This window comes from Felis catus, chromosome A2 (genome assembly GCF_018350175.1).
Source record: "Felis catus isolate Fca126 chromosome A2, F.catus_Fca126_mat1.0, whole genome shotgun sequence".
Classification (NCBI taxonomy): Eukaryota; Metazoa; Chordata; class Mammalia; order Carnivora; family Felidae; genus Felis; species Felis catus.
Genome location: NC_058369.1, coordinates 145,031,396 through 145,056,609, shown reverse-complemented (window position 1 = coordinate 145,056,609; position 25,214 = coordinate 145,031,396). Strand labels below are relative to the sequence as shown.

The 25,214-nt window shown below is 47.0% G+C and overlaps 1 protein-coding gene across 7 annotated transcripts; it reads right to left on the bottom strand.

Moving 5' to 3' along the window:
* Positions 1–1,995: 1,995 nt before the first annotated feature.
* On the bottom strand, positions 1,996–23,171 carry FAM71F1 (family with sequence similarity 71 member F1). Of its 7 annotated transcripts, XM_045052715.1 has the most exons (10): positions 22,985–23,155; positions 18,966–19,135; positions 17,871–18,088; positions 17,035–17,427; positions 15,750–15,934; positions 14,156–14,408; positions 9,573–9,694; positions 6,880–6,923; positions 3,360–3,527; positions 1,996–2,602 (listed from the first exon to the last, which is right to left on the bottom strand). In XM_045052715.1, exons 4-10 carry the CDS (start codon positions 17,281–17,283, stop codon positions 2,589–2,591), a joined length of 1,035 nt encoding a protein of 344 aa, XP_044908650.1. In that variant the 5' UTR covers positions 17,284–17,427; positions 17,871–18,088; positions 18,966–19,135; positions 22,985–23,155; the 3' UTR covers positions 1,996–2,588. The 7 variants fall into 7 exon arrangements, 6 of the variants coding, with proteins under 6 accessions (XP_044908650.1, XP_019681327.2, XP_044908651.1 ...); XM_019825768.3 differs by lacking the exon at positions 18,966–19,135; XM_045052716.1 differs by lacking the exon at positions 18,966–19,135 and having other exon boundaries at positions 17,871–18,068.
* Between the last annotated feature and the right edge of the window lie 2,043 nt (positions 23,172–25,214).

Below are 25,214 nucleotides of genomic sequence, written 5' to 3'. Positions count from 1 at the left end.
GCCCCACATCGGGCTCTCTGCTGTGAGCACATGGGTCCTCTGTCTGCCTTTCTCTCTGCCCCCCACCCCCTCTGGTTTTCACTCTCTCTCAAAATAAATAAATAAACTTTAAAAAAAAAAAAAAAAGGAGGGGCACCTGGGTGGCTCAGGCGTTAAGCGTCTGACTTCAGCTCAGGTCATAATCTCATAGTCTGTGGGTTCAAGCCCCCACTCGGGGCTCTGCACTGACAGCTCAGCGCCTGGAGCTGAGATTCTGCATCTCCCTCTCTCTCTGCCCCTCCCCCGCTTGTGCTCTGTCTCTCTCCCTCTCAAAAATAAATAAACATAAAACATTTTTTTTAATAAAACAATAAATAAAAAGGAAGCTGGGTCGTCAGAAGGCACTGGGGGTGTGTGTGTGAGGCAAGAGGTATGAAGTAGCCATTCAGCAGTCACAACAGATGAGGGACGCATAGTATGATCTCTGGGCAACATTAAGGACCCTCCTGAGACTTGAGATGACGACTTGGAGTTAAGACGGGTGGGTATGTCCCATGGTTTTCTCCAAGCAAGTTTTGCAGCATGATGGGAGCATGGAGTGGGCAGAACTGGACTTAGCCAAGTGAATGAAATAAAGTGGAAGAGACACAAGGTGTTGAGGGTGCATGCTGAATATGGAATATGGAATCGAGGCTGGAGGGGAGGGAAATGAGGACACGAGGAGGGTGAGGAACCGTGGAAACCCAGAAGGAGCAGAAGATTGTGGTGGGTGGAAGGATTATTGGACTCAGGGAAAGAGGGGAGGCAGTGGAGGTGGAGAGTGGGAGTAATGGGGGAGGGGTGCAGTTATTAATGACAGACTCCAGGATAAAATCATGGGAGTCAGCGGCCGATGAGAGTAATGGGCAGGATTACTGGGCAGCAGCTCAAGGAACAGTGACCAGGGCATGGGGGGAATCATCTAGGTGGATACTGAAATCACCAAGAATTAGGACAAAACAATTGGAAAGAGCGGTGGTGATCCAGGAACTGACTTTTTAGTCCTCCAACCATTTCAATCTGAAAATTACTCCAGTGAAGGAAAAGACCTTCCTAGAATATCTTAAAACAAAGCAAGACACCTGAAAAAGTTTTCCACTTGGAAGTCTGGGCAGCTTTTTGGAAACGCTCATAGCCTGGTTTTTTTTTTTTTTTTTTAAATTTTTTTTTCAATGTTTATTTATTTTTCGGACAGAGAGAGACAGAGCATGAACGGGGGAGAGGCAGAGAGAGAGGGAGACACAGAATCGGAAACAGGCTCCAGGCTCTGAGCCATCAGCCCAGAGCCCGACGCGGGGCTCGAACTCACGGACCGTGAGATCGTGACCTGGCTGAAGTCGGACGCTTAACCGACTGCGCCACCCAGGCGCCCCCATAGCCTGTTTTTTACTGAATATGAAGTATTGTACATTTTAAACAAAGAGGCCAGTCCATCGGCCAGCTGACAGACACTCCTTTGTGTCTCCCTTGACCTATAACTTGTGAACCTCTGACTTTACCTTTGCTTTGACCCTGGAACCTCTGACTTCCCCATGCTTTGAGGCTGTACCTCCTCTCCGCGGAATCGCTAGTTTAATAAGCACGAACGAGGTATGTCGACGTTTCATGGGGGTGTCATATGAAAAGAAATTGAGCCAGTGCTAGTAGGACTGAGGCACAACAGCAAACTTAGAAAGTTTGACCACAAAAAGAGAAATTCCCCCCACCTCACGCACTTACACTGCCTCCTGCAGGAAACTGCAGTCTCAACCCCAAACCTTCACTTGAATCGCCAAGGCTAGGCTAGCAAGTCCTAAGGAAGGAGGTGCAAAGCTTGAATCAGAAAAGAGGGACAACGACGACGATGATGACCACCACCACCACCACCACCACCACCACCAAAAACTGGCAAAAAAGGAAACTTAAGGAGAGGCTCTTGGCTGGAATGAGTTTCTGGCCCCTCCTATTTACCCCGAGTAATCTGGACAGAGAAGAAAAGACATTTCTCTTTTGGTTTATGGCCTTACTTTCAAGTTTTAAATTAGATAAATAGAAGCTTGGTGAGGCATCTCTCAGTGGTGTGTTTCTTCTCGTACCCTCTCCAGCTTCTTTTTCAGGTCCCTCTGTTTCCTTCTGTTACCGCCTCGCCGCGAGATCTCCCCTCTTCTCGGACTTCCTCCCTCCACCTCCTCTCTTCGCCTCCACTTTGGTCTCTTCCACGTCTCCTCCGGTCCTGCTTCCCTTTCCTTCCTTCTCTCCACCTCTGGGCCCTGGCCCTTCTGAGAGCATGTCTTCTTGTGCTCGCTCTGGTGGCGGGATGGAGGCTAGGTGTGGTGACAGGTGGCGGTGCGGACCCCGAGTACGTGGAATGACATACTAGAACGATGCAGGAATAATGCTTCTCACCCGGAGCCGTGCTCGCAAGTGGTTCTCCAAGGAAAGGCTATGCTGTCAGCGTGAGATGATTCTAGTGTTTCCTTAGTTGCAGCTTTCTCCTCCTCCACATCCAGATAGAGTCCCTCAGAAAGCTGAAGGCGGCAGAGTGGCATTGGTGAGGGCTGCATAGATTCTCCCCAGAATGAAAGGGTGGTTCAAATACAATTTCCTGTTAGTGTAGGAGAGAAAGATGTCCCATGAGCAATAGCTTGCCTAAAAAGCTCTTCTATGGGCATGTAGATATGCTATTTTTTAAATTGTCAACTATTAATAACAAGTACTTGTAAGAGTTAGTGCTTTATTAATAATATTTGACTTGAGAAAACACAAACCACTCCTCCCTCCTTTGGGGATCATCTCTGGTCAAGCAGAGACACGTAGGAAGTACTTAACGAATATTTGCCAAATGAATATATGGATGGATGGACGAGCCTTGGAACATGGAAAGATAAGAGCTGGGCTCCAGAGAAGTATCACCTCCACCCCACCCGTTTTGGCCTTGCTCCTTCTCACTCTCTGCAGAAGGTTGGGGCTCCCCGAGAGCTCTGGAAAGGCAAAGGGAGAGCCAGCTTCCCACTCCCTCAGGGGAAGAGCCCCAGAGGCACTCCCCCCGCGCACAGCGGGGGAGAAAGCAGGGCTAGCCACAACTGTGATGTCCTGGTCTCTGGCCCTTCAGGGCCACTTGCAGGAATTCCCAGGGGCCTCTGCGGGCTTTGCAACTGCCACATTTAGGGTTTCCGCTCAGCCCAGTTGGAGGTAGAGAACAGGGCGGAAACAAAGATGGTGAACTTGCCTTTGGCTGGCACCCCCACTCCCACTCACGGCCTCCTGGAATCACCCCCAGGATCCTAGGACCTGACCCCGGGCCTGAGGTGGAACCCCAGGCCTGTCCCACGAAGGCGGTCAGATTAATCCCATCACCTTACCTATGAGTGGGGACAGCTGTGGCCCCGTGGAGGCTGCCAGGGTGCTGAGGAGTGAAAGGGGCTGCGGACCCGAGGGGTTCTCTCTTTCCCACTCTCCATAAGTGAACGAGTCCCGCCAGCTGAGGTCTCGGGTACAAGGGATGCTGTCTTCACTGGGAGTATCTTTCTCTAGGTTAAAAAGGGAATGCATTTGTTTGTACTTTAATTCACAGAGCAGTCTCACGGGTTATGGCCAACACGTGTAGGGTGCTTATTATGGGCCAGATATGGTTCCAAACAATCCCATGTATTAATGCTCTTTTAATCTTCACAACAACCCCGAGAGGTCAGTGCTGCTCTAGTCTCCATTTTCACAGGAATCTGAGGCCCAGCGAGGTTAACTTGCTTACCTATGGTCATATAATGAGGAGTCAGATCCAGAATTCAAAGCCAGAATTCAAAGCTAGGCAACAGAGCCCATGTTTTAACCATCCTGCCATTTGAACAAGGCGAGAACCCATGTGGCTTGGAGAGGATCACTGAGTGAATTTCCCCCAGGAGATTCAGCTAGCTGAACTGGCAACGGCCTGGAACCCAGGTGGCCTTAGGCCAGAGCCTGTTGTTGGTCCACTTGGCTTCAGCCACTCAAAGGGTGGCTTGCAGCCCGGCAGCTTTGCCATCACCCGGGAGCATGCACAGTCTCGGGCCCACCCGGATCTACTGACTCGGAAGCTGCATTTTTAACAAGATTCCCCGGGAACTATTTGCACGTTATAGCTTGGGAAGCCCCGCAAAACGCCCCACCACCCACACCGATGGGGAGTTGAAAGGTTCAGCCACACAGGTAAGCTTTGGGACGCTGGTTTTTCCCAGTGTAGCTCTCTCCTTCTTTTCATCCAGAAGTTCCAGGAGGCTGAAGTGTGACTATCCTTCCAAACTCAAAGGGTATGCTACCTGGCCCACGGAGGAAAGACGGTTCTTCAGTTTCAAGGAAAGAGAAGGGTCCTGAGGACATCCTAGGATAATTCATCGAAAACAGCCTTGGGACGGCCCGGGAGTGGTAGTTCCCATGGCACACGTATCCTCTGACTCTGAAACTGAAATATTCTGTCTTCCTCAACCATAATCCCATGGGGTATGTTTTGAGCGTGGGTGTGTGATTGAATGTAAGTGTGAAAACATTCAATACAATGCATCACAGTTGTATTATCTGTCACGTGACGGGAGACAGGATTCTTAGCCTTGGGGAAAATGTGGGCCAGCTCTACTCACCGTTTAGAATAGGGGCTGTGAACTGGCAGCCTCCAGGCTGAATCTGGTCTGCAGATACCTTTAGTTTACCCACTGTCAGCCTATGCTGTGCTTTAGCATTTTTATGGGGCAGGGTCACATAAAAATCCAGATTTGGGGCTTTTCTTGAAAACTCAGGGTATCAGTTGGTTAAGCATCCGACTTCAGCCAGGTCACGATCTCGCGGTCCGTGAGTTCGAGCCCCGCGTCAGGCTCTGGGCTGATGACTCAGAGCCTGGAGCCTGTTTCCGATTCTGTGTCTCCCTCTCTCTCTGCCCCTCCCCCGTTCATTCTCTGTCTCTCTCTGTCCCAAAAATAAATAAACGTTGGAAAAAAAAAAAAAAGAAAACTCAGGGTATCTGGCAACACCAGATCTGTGTTCCAGCATGGTGACAATTAAAGGCTCCACTGAAACCTTCACTTTGTCATTGTCACTGTCCCTGCCATGTCCTATTGCCTCCTCAGTGCTGACCTCCAGGTGTCAGCCCAGCTATTGTTTAACTTACAGTGGAGTTAAGAGATAAGTCAACCATTTCTCAAAAAAAATTTTTTACTGTTTATTTATTTTTGAGAGAGAAAGAGAGAGAGAGGATGTGAGCAGGGGAGGGGCAGAGAGAGAGACCCACAGAATCGGAAGCAGGCTCCAGGCTCTGAGTTGTCAGTGCAGAGCCCGACGCGGGGCTCGAACTCACGAGCTGTGAGGATCACGACCTGAGCCGAAGTCGGACGCTTAACCGACTGAGCCACCCAGGTGCCCCGTAAGTCCACCATTTCTTATATGACACCTAGACTCTCCAGACGTTTGAGTTGTAATCCCTGGTTTGGACGAAAGTTGGTAGAGCTTCTCTGGGATCTACACGCTCCTCTAAATTCCTAACTGTGACATTCCGGTTGCCTTCTGAGCCAATGTGGAGGGATAATTTATTAGTGGTGTGGTACACGGATACTTATGGAAGCCCTATTGTGTTCTTAGTCCTGTGCTTGCCACGGCAGCTAAATAATTCAGAGGCATGAAAAGAATGAATGTGGGTTGAAGAGATAAGACTTAAGCCTATGTTGGGGCACCTGGGTGGCTGCAGTCGGTTAAGCGTCTGACTTCGGCTCGGGTCATGATCTCAGTTTGTGAATTCAATCCCTGCGTCGGGCTCTGTGCTGACAGCTCAGAGCCTGGAACCTGCTTCAGATTCTGTGTCTGCTCCTCTCTGTGCCCCTCCCATGCTCACACTCTGTCTCTCAATAATAATTAAATGTTAAAAAAAAAAAAAAAAAGACTTAAGCCTATGTAGCAATTAGGGAATAATGTAAGAGAGGTTATGACTAAGGAAAGATTTATCGGGAAGGACAGGTAGGATTTAGGGTGGAGCAGACGGGATGAATAAGGCATAGAGAAGCATAGCCAAGGCTTAATGGAGCAGATTTGGGCTGGAGGAGACGAGGCACGGAGGGGGCTTCTATTTGAGGGGGAGAAAGTGAGCGGGTGAGATGGGTAAGAGGGGAAGTTTATGCAGGGTCATGCATACCAAAATGAGTGGATCTGGGGTAAACAGAACCTGGAAATTCATGGGGAACCGGCTGCTGTTTCCAGAATGTGTCATGCTCTCTCACACAGACCCTGTCTCCTCCTAGCATGCCCCGCCTCTGCCGCTTCGGCCAGCCCGGCTTGTACTCATTCTCCCTGACTCAGCTCAGAACCCCCCCCCCCCCCCCCCCCCCCCCCCGCCTTCCTGAGCAGCTTCCTGGGAGGAGTGAGGGACCCCAGGGGTGAGTTTTGAATGTTGCCTAGAAATAGAGTTTTTGTGACTTTAGGATTTACCCATCTGACTCCACCAAATTGTAAATGCTTTCCGGGGGGGGGGGGGGGGTACTGTGTCTCTTTCTTCATTGTGATCGGAAGCCTTCGACGGTGTTTGGCGCTTACCAAGTGCCCACTGCGTGTTTCTGAATGAGGAAATGGACGCACTCGTGGAAAATGACCGCAGGCCAGGCATGAAACTGACCAGGTGAACTAGGGGAGAACCCGCGGGAGTAGAACAGAAGTAAAGAATATGGAGAAACTTCAAAGGAAGAAATTGGTAAGATTTGCTGCCAACTTGACTCTGGTGGCCAAAGAGCCTAGAGGAACTCACACTAAGGTACGGAAGGAAGACAGAGATCCAGGAAAGCTGGGGTGGGGAGCTGGAGGGGGAACTTATTCCTACACCCGTGGAGCAGAAAGTTCTCCAAGAAATGGGCGCCCCGTGCCCTCCGTTACCTGGGCTGTCCCTTTTGGTCTGTGTCTTTTTGCTGCTCCTGGAACTCCAGCCATTTCAGGATCAAGGAGATGAAGGTCAAAAGGAAAAGAACAGAGCATGAAACTCTCATTTCAAATCTTGTCTCTAGTTCTATTTTGCTTGATGCAAAAGCTTGAGAGGCAGATATAAATATGAAAAAGGCCAGCTGTGGCTACACTGGGTGGGTGCGACGCATGTTAAAGCACCAGAAGAAAAAATAGGGAAGGGAGAGGAGGGAGGGGGCTGGGACGGGGAGCAGAATCCATGCCGCTGATTTTGCTGAGGAGGAATGGGTGTGACTCCATCTGTTTGGGCCTTTGTCTCAGCCACTTATTTTTATTTGCTGTGAGTTGCTTGTTGTTGCCAATGTGCAAAAACTGATATAATTGCAACCAGACTAGAACCTGCCTGAACGAGGAGAAAAATCATCACTCGGGGCCTCGTCCCGGGAAATTAAAGAGAAGAAACCAAATGCCTGCACAAAGAAATTGTTGCGATAACAGTGCAGCCGGAAGTCATTTCCCCGTTTCTCACATCTCTCTGATCCATTTGGGACATGACAGGCCAGACTCGGTTGCCCCGGCTTCCTGGCTGGTCTCTCCACACTTACTCTCCCTCTCTTCAAACCAACTGTCACTGAACAGCCAGCATGACCTTTCCAAAATGTAAATTGGATCACATCACTTCCCAGTTTAAAATGAGGCTAAGGCTCCCATTACACTGAACTCTAAATTCATTCACATGGCTTCCCAGCCGCGCTCGGCCCCTGCCCACTTGTTTTTTTGTTTTGTTTTGTTTTACATTTATTTATTTTTGAGAGACAGAGAGAGACAGAGCGTGAGCAGGGGAGGGGTGGAGAGAGAGGGAGACACAGAATCAGAAGCAGGCTCCAGGCTCTGAGCTGTCAGCCCAGAGCCCGACGCGGGACTCAAACCCACGAACTGTGAGATCGTGACCTGAGCCAAAGTCGGACGTTTAACCGACTGAGCCACCCAGGTGCCCCAGACCCTGCCCACTTGTACTTAGGTCCTTCCCCCACCGCTGCTTCCCCACTAGCCCTTCCTTCTCCTTCTCCGAACTCACCAAGTCTCTTCCTCAGGATGAAACCTCGTTTGTCCCCTTCACCTGCACAGCATTCTCCACCCTTTATCTGGTTAGTGCCTAATGCTCCTACACTGCTCTGACCTTCTGGAAATATTAAAAGCTGCCTGTGTCAGAATTGGCCAATAGACCCCTAGTATCCCCTCTTCTCTTCTCCCTCGGGGACAGAGCATCTAATTTTGTATGAGGCACATGATTATGTACTCTATGCACAATGATGAGTGCGTTTCCCAGCTCCCTTGTAGTTGGGTATGGCCATGCGACTGAATTGCGGCCATGAATATAAACAAAAGCTATCCTTCCGCGGGAAAAAAAAAAAAAAAATCCATGATTTAACATTTTGAGACAGTCATAAAGTTGTTTCAATCTATCTTGCTCTATTAGAGTCCAGGGGTCACCAGCTCAGCAATGCTACATTTTACCTAGCAATTTCTTAACTACAGATCTCTGTATGATACACAGCGTGACAACCTCCAGTATAAATTCTTTAGCAGTGGGCAACTAACAAGTTTTTTTCTTGTGTTAATACTTTACAGCTTCCGGCCCAAGTTAATGATACAAGTTAATATTGAGAATCTCCTTATGTCTGCCTCTAAATCTGCTGAGGACCCTGCCAAGTACTGATGCGTATGAGCTCATTTAATCTTACAATATCTGGATGAGGTTGGCACTATCATAGTTTCCATTTTGCAGATCTGAAAACTTAGGACCAGAAAAATGAAACAATGTGCCCAAGGGCTCACGGTCAGAGCAGTGACTTGTGCCCAGGGCTGCATGAGCTCTTAATCACCGTAAGAGATTATTCCCTCCAACCCTACTGGTTTACCCCCAGCCCTCGGGGAAAAAAGCCTCTTTTTTTTTCTGTTGTGTCTCTGAGTTGCTGGTCCCTGTTGTGACAAAAATCTTCTAAAACGTCATTTTTCTCTTCTGGTGACATTTAGCAACTGATTTTGGTTCTCTAGGACACCGGTTCCCACGTTATCTTTGTGCTCTGCTCGTGGTACCCTGTGATCTAAGTGCCCTCAACGCCTGTCTCACGTCAACCAATCTTAAGACTACATCCTAAGTCACCTGCACAACACAGGGACATTTCCTCAGGCATGGATAAGATGGGCCTGGACCATGGAGTTTTCCAGAACAGATTATACATTTAGAAAACAACCACAGAGGCTCCCTGAATCCCAGCAGAGGCCCCGTGAACTCAGTGAGTAGATAACGTTTGAAACAATGTTTTAGTTTTTTCTCTGTAGAACTAGGAACTGGATTCAAAACAAGGTTTTGCTTTCCCACCTGTGCTACTAATGTATTCTTATAATTGAAGAGTTACTTTTTATTTTTTTATAACATTCCTCCTCTGGAGTCAAGCCTACAGTGCTTGCTGTGTGGAAGAGAATAAGGCAAAGAGAACTGGCAAAAGGTTGGCCCTAGTCAAGGGTAAAGCCTGGGTACTGAGTGCAGCGTTCCATGCTCCTCCCTCTGCTCCTTTCCCAAGTTATTTGGTTTCTGGATCTCATGGCCCAGGCCATCTGGGTCACAGAAGGGGTGTCAGACTGGCCCAGTTTAAGTCACGTACCTTAACTGGCGGGGCTGGTGCAAGTCGGCAAAAATCTGAGAGAGTGCTTCACTTTCCCCCTTAGCCATCAGCTGCATGAGGCTCTCGCTGGGCTTGCAGGCTTGGGGTTTCTTCTGTACTAACTAGATGGAGAAAAAAAGCAAAGCCAGATGGTTAACGCCTTAGGGTGTCTGCATTTTCCTAATCGTGGTCCAGACCTGAGAGTGTTGGGGCTTAAACTGTTCGACTGGGCTGCCGTGTCAGCTGCTCAGAGAGGCAATTCTGAAGCCGTATCTGTTTGTTTATACTCCCTGTATTCTTGTAAATATCCTTTGGTGCCTTAAGGATACTATAGTCATTGAAAACTTTAGACATCATTTAGTAGATAATCTTTTTCATCTTTTTCTCCTTCAAATTTTTATTTAAGTTCGAGTTAGTTCACACACAGTGTAATACTGTTTTCAGGAGTAGAATTTAGTGATTCATCACTTACACCTAGTGCTTGGTATATAATCTATTTTTTTTTTAAGTTTATTTATTTATTTTGCGAGAGAGAGTAGGGGAGGGGCAGAGAAAGAGAGAGAAATAGAGAATCCCAAGCAAGCTCTGCACTGTCAGTGCAGAGCGGGATGCGGGGCCTGAACTCATGAACTGTGAGATCGTGTGTGACCTGAGCCGAAGCGGGACGCTTAGCCAACTGAGCCACCCAGGCTCCCCAATAATCTATTCTTATTAACATACCTTCTTGTGTTACTGAATAGCCTATTCTTATAAGCTTTAAAAAAGCTTATGCTGCTTGTTTCTAATTTTTTAATGTTCATTTATTTTTGAGAGAGAGAGAGACAGACAGACAGACAGAGACAGAGCATGAGCACGGGAGGGGCAGAGACAGAGGGAGACACAGAATCTGAAGCAGGCTCCAGGCTCTGAGCTGTCAGCACAGAGCCCAATGTGGGGCTCGAACTCATGAACTGTGAGATCATGACCTGAGTCGAAGTTGGACACTTAACCGACTGAGCCACCCAGGTGTCCCTTGCTACTTGTTTTTATATTTAAATGTAGGGGAATCAAATACCTGTTGTAAGAATTTAATGAATGGTTTAAAAATTAATTTCTCTAAGAAAAATCCCATTTTGAGCTGCTTTTTACACGAGGGTCAAATTGCCCTCTTTCTTGCTGCCCGTGATGTCCCCAAAGGCACTCTAGCTGTTCGTACTCCTCACGTTCATTTGTTCATTCGTTCATTCATTCAGTATGTATTAGATGTCAGCTGTGTGCCACACACTAGGGATCATGCTAAGAAGACAGAGAAAAACCCCTGCCTTCAAAGAGTTTATGTTCCAGCTCAAATTGGTCTTATGTCACATCTTAAGGCCTGGGGCAATGCCCAGGTGGCTTCACTGGTGAATTCTATCAAATATTTAAAGAAGTGGTAATACCAATTATTCACAAACTCAGAAAATAGATGGGCTAGAGAACACTTCCAAAAGCATTCAATGAGGCTAATAGTACCCTAAGACCAAAGCCAGAGTATCACAAAGGTGTCCCAAGAAAACCACAGACCAATATCGCTAACAAACATAGATGCAAAAATCCTTAACAAAAATCGGGGTGCCTGGGTGACTCAGTTGGTTAAGCGTCCGACTCTTGATTTAGGCTCAGGTCATAATCTTGAGCAGTCGAGCCCCATGTTGGGCTCTGCGTTGACAACGGGGAGCCTGCTTGGGATTCTCTCTCTCTGCCCCTCCCCTGCTCATGCTCGCTCTCTCTCTCTCTCGCTCTCTCTCTCGCAAAATAAATAAAAATCAACATTTAAAAAAGATGCTAACAAACCAAATCCAATAACATTGAGAAAGGATTATACACACCATGACCAAGTGGAATTTTTTGCAGGAACATGAGGTTGGTCTAACATCTAAAACTCAAGTAATGCAAGACACTGCATTAATAGAATAAAGGACAAACCACATGGTCATCTCAGTAACTGCAGAAAAAGCATTTGACATAATCCAATACCCATTCATGGTAAAAACTCTCAATAAACAGGGAATAGAAGGGAACGTCCTCAACATGATAAAGGGCAGCAACCAAAATCTCATAATGAGCATCATACTTAACGGAACGCTGAATGTTTTTTTCCTAAGATCAGGAACAAGCCAAGTAGGCTTCAAGCCTAGTGTGGAGCCCAACGCAGGCCTGGCACTCACAACCCTGAGATCAAGGCCTGAGTTGAGATCAAGAGTCAGATGCTTAACTGATTGAGGTACCCAGGTGCCCCTACTTTTGCCACTTCTAACAAACATTGCACTGAAGATTCCGGGTAAGGCAATGAACCAATGGATCCTGACTAGAAATGAGGTAAAACTGTCTTTGCCTGCAAATGACATGTGTGTGTGTATGTGTGTGTATATGTGTGTGTAGAAAATCCCAAGGAATCCATAAAACCTGCTATATCTAATGAACAAGATTAATACACAAAAATCAATGGTATATCTGTATACTATCAATGAAGGATGCAAACATGTTACTGAAAGGTACAAAAACATTAAGAGAAATTAAAGAAGATCAAAATAAATGGAAAGACATTTCATATTCATGTACCGGAAGGCTCAATATCGATAAGATGGTAATTGGCTCCAAGTTAATATGTAAATTCAACAAGTTCTTGTAAAAATTCTGCAGGCTGTTTTGCAGAAATTGACAAGCTGATCCTAAAATTTATATGGAAATGCAAAAGATCTAGAATAGCCCAAATAATGTGGAAGAGAAAAAAATTTGGAAAATGTACATCACCCAATTTCAAAATGTAGTATAAAGTTATATTAATCAAGACAATGTGGTATTGGCCTAAGAATAAACAAACAGATCAGTAGAACTCTCAATTAAGGACCCAGAGGTAAATCCTTAAATTTATGGTCAATTTATTTTCAAGAAAGCTGCCGGGACAATTCAATGGAGAAAGAATAGTCTTTTCAACAAATGGTGCTGGGACAATTGTGTATCCACATGTTAAAAAAAAAAAAAAAAAAAAAAAAAGTACTTAGATTCTTACCTCACACCATACACAAATAGTAATTCAAAATAGGTTATAGACCTAAATAGAAGAGTTATATCTATAAAACTTCTATAAGTAAAGATAGATTAGGGGCACCTGGGTGGCTCAGTTAAGTGTCCGACTTTGGCTCAGGTTATGATCTCCTGGTTCATGAGTTTGAGCCTGTGTCAGGCTCTCTGCTTTCAGTGTGGAGCCTGCTTCAGATCCTCTGTTCCCCTCTCTCTTTGCCCCTCCTCAGCTCGTGCTCTGTCTCTCAAAAATGGATACACGTTAAAACAGCAACATATGATTGCAAGTGACTGAGCTATTACCGTAGTACCTTTAGTAAATATTTCTTACCATAGATTAAATCTTTGTGACTTTGGGCTGAACAAAAAAGTCTTAGCTACAACATCAAAAGCCTGATCCATAAAAGAAAAAAATGACAATTTGAAGTTCATCAAAGTTAAACACTTCTGCTACACAAAGGACACCGTTAAGAAAACGAAAAAGAAATTTACAGACTGGGAGAAAATATTTACAAGACATATGTCTGATAAAGGATTTATATCTAGAATACACAAAGAACTCTAACGACTCAATAAGAAGACAAAACACAATTTAAAAATGGGCAAAAGACTCGAATAGACATTTCACCAAAGAAGATACATAAATGACTAATAAGCCCATGAGAAACTCTCTCAAGATCATTAGCTATTCAGGAAACCCAAATGAAAACCACCATACATCCACTAGAATGGCCTTACTAAAAAACTTAGATAACACCAATGTCGGTGAGGATGCGGAGAAATTGAGACTTTCATGCATCGCTGATGGGAATGTAAAATGGTGCAGCCATTTTGAAAAACAGTTCGCCAGTTTTTTTAAAAGTTAAATAGAAACTTACTTTGAAGTCACATAAATATATGACCCAGCTATTGTATTCCTCGGAATGTATCCCAGACACATCAAACACCCGTCTACGCAAACGCTTTGACACAAATGTTCATATCGGCATCATTCATAATAGTCAAAATCTGGACAAAATCCTCATGTCTACCCACTGATGAACGGACATACAAAATGTGGTTATATCTGTACCGTGCGATGCGACTCAGCAGTGAAAATACTGACAGTCTGACTCTGCCAGCGTTGGCCTCATGCTACAACGCAGATGGGCCTGAAAAACATCACGCTAAGTGAAAGAAGCCAGACACAGAAGACTCTAGAGTGTAGGGTTCTATATATATGAAATGTCCAAGAACTGTGAATTTATAGAGACTGAATACCGGTCAATGGCTGCCTAGGGCAGGAAATGGGAACATGTGAATGACTGCAAATGGGACCAAGGAAATTTTTAGGGTGATGAAGTATTCTAAAACTGGATTGCAGTGTAGGGGGCACAACTCTACACAGTTGCGGAGAAGTGTCGGACTATACCCTTAAAATGCTGGGTTTCATGACTGTAGACTCTACCTCAATAAAGCTGATTAGCAAAGGCCTAAGGCAGGGATCACCCTCACATACCAGCTCACCTAAACTCCACAGGCCAGCTCTGGTGCCCACTTACGTTCGAGTCTCCCGAGGGGCTGCAGCTGTTCTTGGGTACCAGACAGTGAGTGACAAGAATCCTAGGGTCTTTGGTGGTGATGGACAGGCCCTTCTGCAGAATCTGAACCAGTCGGATCCAGAAGCGGAAGACAGTCTCTGGATGGTCAGGGTGGAGCCTTAGGTAGTAGATCTTCTCAGTGACTGTCCTCAACCGCAGGATGCGTTGAAGCCGGTCACAGACCTGGAGCTCCACAAACTTCAGGGGGAGTATCCTGAAGCCACAAGGGAAGACACACATGGGCGGCCCCTATTGCTTCTGATCCAACCCTCTCTTCGTTAAAATGAGGAGCGTCTCCCACAGGACTGAGGCTTTGGGGGGTAGGAGAGAGAGGGCTTGGCACAGTGGTGCTCCCACTTTGGAGAGATCAGCTGCACTTTGGAGAGATCAAGCTGGGGAGCTTGATTAAAATGAAGACGCTCGGGGCGCCTGGGTGGCGCAGTCGGTTGAGCGTCCGACTTCAGCCAGGTCATGATCTCGCGGTCCATGAGTTCAAGCCCCGCGTCAGGCTCTGGGCTGATGGCTCAGAGCCTGGAGCCTGTTTCCGATTCTGTGTCTCCCTCTCTCTCTGCCCCTCCCCCGTTCATGCTCTGTCTCTCTCTGTCCCAAAAATAAATAAACGTTGAAAAAAAAAATTTTAAATGAAGATGCCCGAAGATAGCCCCCGAAACTCAGATTCAGCAGGTCTGGGGTGTGGCCCTGAAATCTGCCGTGATTCTCACGCCGGTGTTCCCTGGGGTCCTGCTTGAGAGAGACAGCCCTGGAGTAAGGTGGCTGGGGTCAGAGGGTTTTTAGTTTCCTCCTTGACAGCATGCGGGGGACTTCCCTCCTCTGCCACAGAGTTGGCACATTCATCGACCCTAATGCCTCAACTACTCTTCGCAAAGGGGCTAAAGTTCAGGGGGCTGGCTATCGCCCCACGCAGAACATAAAGGCGAGGTTTGTCACTGAGTCAACAGGGAGACATCAAGCGTTTACCTGGATTTCTGGGAAGATCTAGGGATTCTTGAGATATCCTACAGATTACTTGGAGAGGTCCAAACATCACATAGACCTGTTTCATCCCAGAGGGGTGTGATGTCCCTGTATGTTACGGTTCTAAGTGAGACTTAGTTCCACTCATTTTACTAGCAGGAACATTGAGAGGCAGCAAATAACTTGTGACTCAAAAATTATTGGAGTCAGTTGGATACCAAAGACTAGAACCCGTGTTCTCCCAAACGGTGCTCCATTTGCCGGACCTCAGTGCTTCCTTGCCGCTCGGCCCAAGGCGGAGAGATTTCCTATGAATTCAGCGCAGTGAGTGCAGCGAGAAGGGAAGTGGGCTGTTGACTCGCTTCTCATTACCGGCCACAGAACACTTCCCTTTGCCCCCCACCCCTTAGCCTTGATGCTCCCAGTGCACCCGGGCTTGGGCTACCGTCGCCTAAAAAATTAACGTCACTGCCAATGACTTCTCCGCTTCTCCCCGTCTTGAGTTGAGTCCCAAAGCAGCCTCCCGCTCTGGGTCTGCCCCTCGCCCTACTCCTCTTCTGTTCCCCTCTGTGTTGCTTACCTCTTCAGGATGATGTTTGGGGCTTTAGATGGTCTGTTCCATGTCTGGCTCTGTCCCTGGTGCCATTTGACACTAGCCATGAGGAGGATATTGGGAAGGGGCAGGCAGGGCACGGAGGAGGTCACCCCAACGGCCATGGTGTTGGAGGCTTTGTAGACGTCTATCCAGTTCCTGCCCTTTTTGACCTGCAAAGCAGTCCCGTGGGCACAGCCCTGAGCGTTTGGCAGAAGGAGCAGTGTATTTTAGCTGAGGGTTTCCCAACCCTGGCACTATGCACTTCGGGCTGGATAATTCTTTGTTTGGGGGAGAGGGGTCTCCTGTGCTCTGGGGATGTTTAGCAGCATCCTCGGCCTCTACCTACTAGAGGCCAGCAGCGATCCCTTCCCCACCCGAGTTGTGACCATCAAAAATATCTCCAGATGTTACCAAATGCCCCCTGGTGTGTGTGTGTGGGGGGGGGGGGGGGTGGGTGCAAAATCAATGTTTGCTGAAACCACTGTTTTAACCTATATTGGTTAAACGCCTATAAGAACCATAATCCCGGAGTTCCTGGACATGTGTTACATTTCTGTGACCCCTCCCCCACAGTTTCCTGGATTTTCTTAGACAGGGTTGTCTATAGGCCCTTTTTTGAGGGGCCCTATAATCTCCTTTCCCTGAACCGTAAGGTCCCGTGCAACCCCAAGGTCTGTTTATTCTGGGTTCCAGCTGGCCTGAGGAGAACCCAGGCAAGGAAACAAAAATGCACCGAGTGCCCTCGTAGTTAGGCTTTTGCTTCCTGTGTTTGCGTGTAATAACCAGGTCGGTCCAACCCCTTTTACAAGACAGGAAACTGGGATTCAGGGTGCGCCGGTCACTTGCACAATGACACCTCCTGATGAGAGAGCAGATTTTGAGCCCTGGTCTCTCCGGGTGCCCAGCTGCTGTTCTTTCACCAGTCAGCATTTCTGTCACAAACCCTCAAAGGGCAACTCATTTCACTGCCTCTTTGTTCGTGTCTTTGGGCTGACAGCCTGGAGGAGGAAGCAAATTGAGGGATTCGGATACCAGATCCTCTACTCAGAGCAGAGAACACCTGACCTCTTTCCCCACGATGACAAGCGTCTCCAGAAGAAGCCTTGTCCGGGGCTCTGCAACGTCAGGGTCAGATGCATTCCAGGCCCACTGACTTCTCCTTACCTCCGTTCTCACTCCACGCCAGTCCCAGGGACAGACTCTCCCAGTCACACCTTGGGAACAGGTCTAGAAGAATCAGGGAGTGCCATTCTGCACGACCCAAGAGTACCTGGACAAAGTTGCTTTCAAACACCACTGAGTCAGGAAATAGGTTGAATTCTGGAGAATGAACCATCTGGCAGAGCAATCCCTCCTCCACACCCAGGCCCACTCCAGGGTTTGGCTCCCCATCCACAGGCAAGAGGCCCCTGACTTCTTCCCCGACATTCAGGGAGGGGAAGATTGGATAGGATCTCGTGACTTGTACTGTCTTCTTTGATTTCCACTGAGTCTTTCTCTGTGGAACTGATGACAACATTTCCGCACATGCTCAGGGGCCTACCGCAAGTTTGTCCTGGTAACTCTCTCTTCCCTCCTGGCCTTGGGCAGCCGGCCAAGGCCTGGGACCGCCAATCAGCTCACAATGATGAATGGATGACATCATGAAAAAACCAGGGCAGGCCTGCAGGAAAGGGAAACGCAGAGGAGCCTCCCTTTTCCTCCAGAGCGCTTTCACGGCTTGTTTATGCCCTCACGCCCCCCAGCCCCTGTCGGAACCGGGGACATAGTGCCCCCAGAACTTTCTGAGCAAGTGGTGAGCCAGGTAGAAAGCAAGGAAGGAAGGAAGGCAGGCTGTTGGGAGGGCATTTTCCTCCCTGCCTGTCAACCCTCTCTTACTCCTAATGCAACCTGCCGCAACCAGTTTTAAGGGCCGGTGTCTATTTAAAACCCAGCCCTTGAGAGCATTGCACGATGCGGGAGCACACATGCCCTGGTTTATCTGCAGGAGCCTGTTCCGTTTCAGAAGGAATTGCTGGCCTCCGTGCTCTGCTACGGCTGGGTGGTCACTTCTACAGGCCTTATTTTCCTTAGGAGGTAAAACCGAAGAAGCAATCAGTTTCTTACCCAGAGGCTGGCTTTGTGAGGGTGCCAGCTGAGAAGAATAGAGCTGGGATGGGCGTTTCTGCGGCATCAACAAGCCGCTCGCCTTCTCGGAGAGTGACAGCGTTCCTCATCCTGGAGCCAGAAGGTGCGAGAGCCCATATCCCGCGGTGGCTAGGTCACGGGCAAAGAACCCAGCAGGCTGACCATTGTGCAAGTCCACTTCAGGGAGAAATTGTATTCTAATTTGGACAAAGTTCCAGAATTCACTACAGGATGTATGATCCATCAAAACCAAATATGATCAATTTAGAAAAGCAATTTGATGGGGCGCCTGGGTGGCTCAGTCGGTTAAGCGTCCAACTTCGGCTCAGGTCATGATCTCACAGTTTGTGAGTTTGAGCCCCACGTTGGGCTCTGTGCTGACAGCTCGGAGCCTCGATGGAGCCTGCCTCATATTCTGTGCTCCCTCTCTCCCTGCTCATGCTTGCTCTCTCTCAAAAATAAACTTAGGGGCGCCTGGGTGGCGCAGTCGGTTGGGCGTCCGACTTCAGCCAGGTCACGATCTCGCGGTCCGGGAGTTCGAGCCCCGCGTCGGGCTCTGGGCTGACGGCTCAGAGCCTGGAGCCTCTTTCCGATTCTGTGTCTCCCTCTCTCTCTGCCCCTCCCCCGTTCATGCTCTGTCTCTCTCTGTCCCAAAAATAAATAAATGTTAAAAAAAAATAAACTTAAAAAAAAGTTTTTAAAAAAGAAAAACAATTTGACAACCAATATGTGTGACGTACAGGCAGAGCGATTTATTTTTGTATTCATTGTCAAGTCTGAGAGATGGCTGAAAGGTCATGAGGATTTCCTGATCTGATTCCATCAGCCCCTCACCTGGTCACCTCTATTATGCACCTGTTCAAGCACCTGAAACAGCTCCTAGGTTGGTAAAGCAACTTCCCTATTCACGTTCCTCATTTTTTTTTTTGCTTATCATGTGGGAAAAATGTCCTCCATGGAACATTCTGTAAGGATGGGGCCAAGAGACCCCATCCTGTGGTTTACATTTCCCTAGGAACAACACACAGTACAAATGGGATGGCAATTAACACACCTATATAAGTTAAAGCTTACCCACAACAGTAAAGCTTATTGGCCTGGATACATGGCTTGGATATATTTGGCCATTGAGACATCCAAAAGTTCCCTTCAGCTGGGAAGATGACTTTTTCTCTTTTCTGTGCAAGCCTGTTGAGTCCACTTCCGTGGTATGTGGAAGAGACTTTAGGACCCAGCCTAGAAAGCTAATTGTGAGAAAGTGAGCTTTCGGCTCTAAACAAAGTGCCAAGCAATGATAAAATGTCTTTAAGATGTCTACCCTTCCAGGGGCGCCAGGGTGGCTCAGTCGATTGAGCGTCTGACTCTTGGTTTTAGCTCAGGTGGTGATCTCACGGTTCGTGAGTTCGTGAGTTCGAGCCCCACATCAGGCTCCATGCTGGCAGTGTGGAGCCTGCTTGGGATTCTCTCTCCCCCCACCCCCCGCCCCTTCCACATGCACTCTCTCTCTCAAAATAGAGAAACGTTAAAAAAAAAAAAAAAGATGTCTACTTTTCCTATTTGCCCCTATCGAACCCTCCAAAGTAGCACACTGAAACTTTTTAAAATCCATTTGGAACATGCTTAGTTGCCTTTCCCAGTATCCATTCTCTCCATTTCTTTACTAATGGAACGCTTGATTTTTAGTTGGGCACATATCTGGAATAAAAATTACATTTCCTGGTCTCCTTTACAGCTAGGTAAGGCCATGTGATTATGTTCTGGCGACAGAGATGTGAGCCCAAGGTTCAACTGCTATGAGGAAACCTTGTAGGAAGGGGAGTGCTCTTTTCACTCCTTATGTTGTTCCTCCTGGCTGGGATACAGACTTGATGGTTAGAGCTTGGCAGCCCCATTGGGCCATGAAGTGGCATTGTAAGGATGGTAGCACAGCAATATAAAAGGGCTCCAATTCCTTGATGATCATAAAACTGCCATACCAGTCCTGGACTGCGTACCTCCAGACTTCCTTATGGATGAGAGAAATAAATTTGGGTGTTCTGTCACATTGAGCTGGGCTTAAAACTTGCTGATACAACTATATAAAACTCCTATCTACTCTTCTGGACCAATTTTACAGGACATAATGGTACTCTTTACCACTAATTCTAAGCAATGAAGACGATAGGGTTAATTCGCAGGAAGTTAGGATCTTAGGAATGACAAACTTGTCGCTTCTAGGGAGGAAGGTTGTATAAATATATATCCCAAGAACATGAGAAACTCATGGCCCTTGTCTTCCTGTGTATGCAGGGATGTCGATGCCGCCACAATTGCTGCTTTGGGCACCTTTGGTAATGAGCACTCTGGTGAGAGTCTTCTTGCCAATGTTGATAGTCCTTTGGCTTGAGGCTAAAATCACTTGGTCATGTCATGTATCATTTCAGAGCTTGCTCAGGAGTGACCAGGATATCTGGTGGTCATTTGGGGCTGGACCTGGGTTCTGTGGAGCTTAAAGATTATATAATTTTGGAGACACTTAAGAATAAAAATACTGGAGGGACAGGGCAATAGGGTGTTACTGTTTAATGGGTACAGAATTTTAGTTTGGGAAGATGACAAAGTTCTGGAGACGGATGGTGGTGATGGCTGTACAAACAGTGGGGATGTACGTAATGCCACTGAACCCTACACCTAAAATGGTTTCATGTATATTTCCCACAGTAAAACATTTCTAAAACATAAAAGACAAAATAAAAAGTCCCCACAAAAGTATGACACAAACTGCTCAGCGCCCTCCTAGGGCCTCAGAAGCTTCCATGTGAACAAAGGGCCCTGAAGCGTAAGCTTTATTATCTTCGTGGTAAATCTGTCCCGTTTAAATTTGTGTCACTCTTTTAAAAAGAAAACTATTACATAAGCAGCACATGTGCTTGTAGAACATCAGGAAACAGAGACAAGTTTAAAAAACAAACAGCATTTTCTTACTTCCCAGAGAACATCACTGCAACAACCTTCGGTGTCTGTGTGTGCGTGCGTGCGTGTGTGTGTATGAGAGAGAGAGAGAGATTGTACTCTGAAAATGGTTTTATGACTTTTTGATAACCTGTATCATTTAGCCAACACTTTCTGCCTTTGTGTTTCACTATCCTTTTATCTCATCTCCTCTAATTTCTAGGCCATATCAAAACTCCTCCATTTAACTCCAATTATTCTTATGACTGATTTATCGAAATCAGCATTGAATCCAGGACCACACATCCCCCTTACGTTTAGTGTAATCTAGACATTCTCTCTTTTGGGACTCCTCCTAAACAATCGAGGCAGTTGTCCTACAGAAAATCCCACCTTCTAGATTTGTCTGGTTACTTCCTTGTGTTTAGTTTGCTTTTCTAGTTACTATCTTTTCTGTGAAATAGAGTTTGCATCTAAAGGGCTGATGGATTCAGGTAAAAGCGTTTTTTTTTTTTTTTTTAATTAAAATAGTCACTATTTCTTTTTTTAAAAAAATTTTTTTTTCAACATTTATTTATTTCTGGGACAGAGAGAGACAGAGCATGAACGGGGAAGGGGCAGAGAGAGAGGGAGACACAGAATCGGAAACAGGCTCCAGGCTCCGAGCCATCAGCCCAGAGCCTGACGCGGGGCTCGAACTCCCGGACCGCGAGATCGTGACCTGGCTGAAGTCGGATGCTTAACCGACTGCGCCACCCAGGCGCCCCAGTAGTCACTATTTCTTAATGACAAGCTACCATGGGATCTATGTACGATATTACTCTTCTTTCCCAAAGAATGTCCACAGGAAAATACATTGGAGGAATAGGTATCAGGAGAAAAACGATTCCAGGAAACAGAATACAGCTTTTGACGAGAATCTTTTCTGTACTCTCAAGGGACTGTATAGTCCCTATGAAACAAACAAACAAACAAACAAACAAGCAAAATCAGATGCCGAAATGAGATGAAGACAGGATTCGATGAGTTAAGGGGAAAACAGAAGAAAAACCCACTCAGTGTCTGACAGTCACATTAGAAGCCACAAGAAATGGAGGGGACATGACAGCAAACCAAGTCAGTGACGTGGATAACAGGCCTGAGACTTTCACACAGAGCGCAAGAAAGAAGGGCGAGCAACAAGGAAATGGAAAGAAAACGATAGTTATGTAAGACATTTATGTCGATCCAACATACAGCTAGATTCCCTGATGAAGAGGGGATGAATGGAACTGAAAAAGTAGTCAAAACCATAAAAGAAAAAGCCATTTCTGAAACAAACAAAAAACAATTTGGCAAACAGACAGAATTTACTATATTCCAGGTAAACTGAATAAAGAAACCATTGAGGGGCGCCTGGGTGGCACAGTCGGTTAAGCGTCCGACTTCAGCCAGGTCACGATCTCGCGGTCCGGGAGTTCGAGCCCCGCGTCAGGCTCTGGGCTGATGGCTCGGAGCCTGGAGCCTGCTTCCGATTCTGTGTCTCCCTCTCTCTCTGCCCCTCCCCCGTTCATGCTCTGTCTCTCGCTGTCCCAAAAATAAATAAACGTTGAAAAAAAAAATTAAAAAAAAAAAAAAAAGAAACCATTGAGACCAACATAGCCCTTGTGAAGTTCCTAAATTTAGGCAAAACAAAAGCCTCCTGCTACAAATATCTGCATAGAAGAAGCAGACGTTCTACCAAGGGGAATAAAATGAGACTGGCTTTAGACTTCAGCCTCCTTAGATGCCATAAGGCAACGGAACGAAGTAAAAGGATGTTGAGGAGAAAGGATGTGACCCAAGAATTCCACAGATTTAAATCGAATGACATTCGTTCAAGTGTAAAGGAAGTCAAAATAATATTAAACTACTACGCACACCTGAATAAATACATCCATAAGCTGGTTCTTTGAGAAAAGAAAAAAAAATTAGACCACTAGCTAACGGTTTACTTTTTTAGAAAAGGAAGGCATAAAACATACAATTTGAATAAGAAAACACAAATAAGTACAAATAACTAGGAAGTACACAGGCTCCTGGATAAAGGTAATGGCACCAACCTGTATTACTTATAGTATAGTCCAGGCACTCAAAAGACCTCAAAATATAGTGACTTAAAATGGAATTTGATTTCCTCTTACACAGTAGTCCACAGACAGGCCGTCCTGAGCTGGTAGAGTATCTCTGCCATTCGCAATATATCACTCTCTGTCTCTGGGTTTCAAAGTGCCCGCTCCAGCTCCTGCCATCATGTTTGCATACTAGCCAGTGAGAAGGGGAAAGGGGAAGGGGAGGGCACACTCATTCCTTTTAAGGGCATGACCTGGAAAGGGCATAATCACTTTTGCTCACACCCCATTGGTCGGAATTCAGTCACATGGCCACACCCAGGTACAAGGGAAGCTGGGTCATGTAGCTTTCAGCTGGATGGCCACACGCCCACCTAGAACTGGTGGGTTCTGTTATTTAGTATTTAAGGGTTAAGGATATCGGTGTATAATCGGCAGCCTCTGCAAAGGAGCCATGTCACCGAATCACTCCCTCTGACATCCACAGTAAATACGCAATAATTTTTTTAATAGCAAAAATTTAGTGACAACCGAACAAGAGGTTAAGTGGTGGCCAAAAAATAGAGCAGGAAATCTGGATGTGGCCTGATAAGAGAAAAAGTAAGCTATTTAATATAATTATGTGTGTTCTTCCAAATGACCCACGCCCACTCCCCCCCCACCTCCCACTCCCCCCAAATTGGAGGGAGACAGCCTGAGGGAGTGAGTAATCAGCTCGGGGAAAACAATAGAAAAACCTCCAAGAGCAGAAGCCCCTATTGATTACAGCACTGTCTCACCACCGAGGCGGGAAAGTTCTTCTGGGCTCTCTGTTTCTCAGGTCTTCAGGCTGAATCGACAAAGCTTACCCCACGAGAACAGGATATACCCCCAACTAGAAAAGATCACATTTTATTTTATTTTATTATTTTTTTCAACGTTTATTTATTTTTGGGACAGAGAGAGACAGAGCATGAACGGGGAAGGGGCAGAGAGAGAGGGAGACACAGAATCGGAAACAGGCTCCAGGCTCTGAGCCATCAGCCCAGAGCCCGACGCGGGGCTCGAACCCACGGACCGCGAGATCGTGACCCGGCTGAAGTCGGACGCTTAACCGACTGCGCCACCCAGGCGCCCCAAAAGATCACATTTTAAAAACTGTCAGGAGACGGGGCGCCTGGGTGGCTCAGTCAGTTAAGTGTCTGACTTCGCTCGGGTCATGTTCTCACGGGTTGTGAGTTCGAACCCCGCATCGGGCTCTGTGCTGAAGGCTGGGAGCCTGGAGCCTGCTTCAGCTTCTGTGTGTCCCTCTCTTCCTGCCCCTCGCCCCCTGCTCTTGCTCTGTCTCTCAAAGATAAGTAAACATTAAAAAAAATTAAAAAAAAAAAAAAAAGGAGAGAGCATAGCCTCACTGGACAGACAGCTCAGAAGAGATCGGAGACCAGAAGTGAGCTGGGGTGAAGGTCAAATAGGCAGGATGTCGCTGTGGGGCCCGGGAAGGGCAGGAGAGAGGCTGAAGAGGAGGTGGTGGCGGGGCTGGGATGGTACTGGGGCCCACGTGATGCTGTGACAGCACTTGCCTCTCTGAGAGCGAAGAAGGTGTGGGACCCGCAGAGCAAAGGAGCTTGGAGGAGCTGCCGCAGTGTGAGGTGGGACTAGAAAGAGCGGAGAGAGTATAGTAGGATAAATGTTGCTGTCAAAGTATCATCAACATCAACGGGGCAATATCAAGGAGAAGGTAAATACTCCAATACGGTGCTTCTCGACCTAGTCACACCCAAGCCCCCTTTTCATGCCAAATACTTCGTAACATCCCCTTTGCCATTGTGAAACAAAATCCAGTGATATTAACCTACCTGTATATATCACTTTAAAAAGCCGATATGCTAGCCTAGCCGTAACGTAAAAGAAAAAAAAACTGTAATAAAATAATACGTGCTCCCATAGGTAAAAGCTTGTGCCTGACTCTATCAGAGGTTGGAATGAAATATAATCAGAAATACCCAGGATGTAGTAGTTAAAAAAGGTAGACCTGTAAGGGCGTCTTGAACCGGTTACTCGAGGACAGTAAAGCTCCACTATAAGTGGGGTCCCAAGTAGTCAGTCGAGATGGAATGGTGTTATAGCGGAGTTAACAACAGGCCTGGGATTCGCCTGCTCAGCCAAGGGGCTGCAGACGCTCATCCAAACCACCGGGGTCCCAGCTGCGGTGGGGCGCCACCTGGTGGCAGTTATCCTCTCTGCTTACACGTGCTTGTGAAGGCATGCCCATCTTGGGGCTGGCCGGGCACCTTGGCTTCGCTGAGCCTGCAACCAAAGGTCT

Excerpts from the sequence above, each read along its gene's own strand:
- FAM71F1 (XM_045052715.1), bottom strand. The coding sequence starts at position 17,283 with ATGTTGTCATCAGTTCCACAGAGAAAGACTCAGTGGAAATCAAAGAAG. Across the intron at positions 14,409-15,749 it reads CCAAACATCATCCTGAAGAG|GATACTCCCCCTGAAGTTTG; the intron begins GTAAGCAACACA and ends TTGTGGCTTCAG. Across the intron at positions 9,695-14,155 it reads GCCCCTCGGGAGACTCGAAC|TTAGTACAGAAGAAACCCCA; the intron begins GTAAGTGGGCAC and ends TTCTCCATCTAG.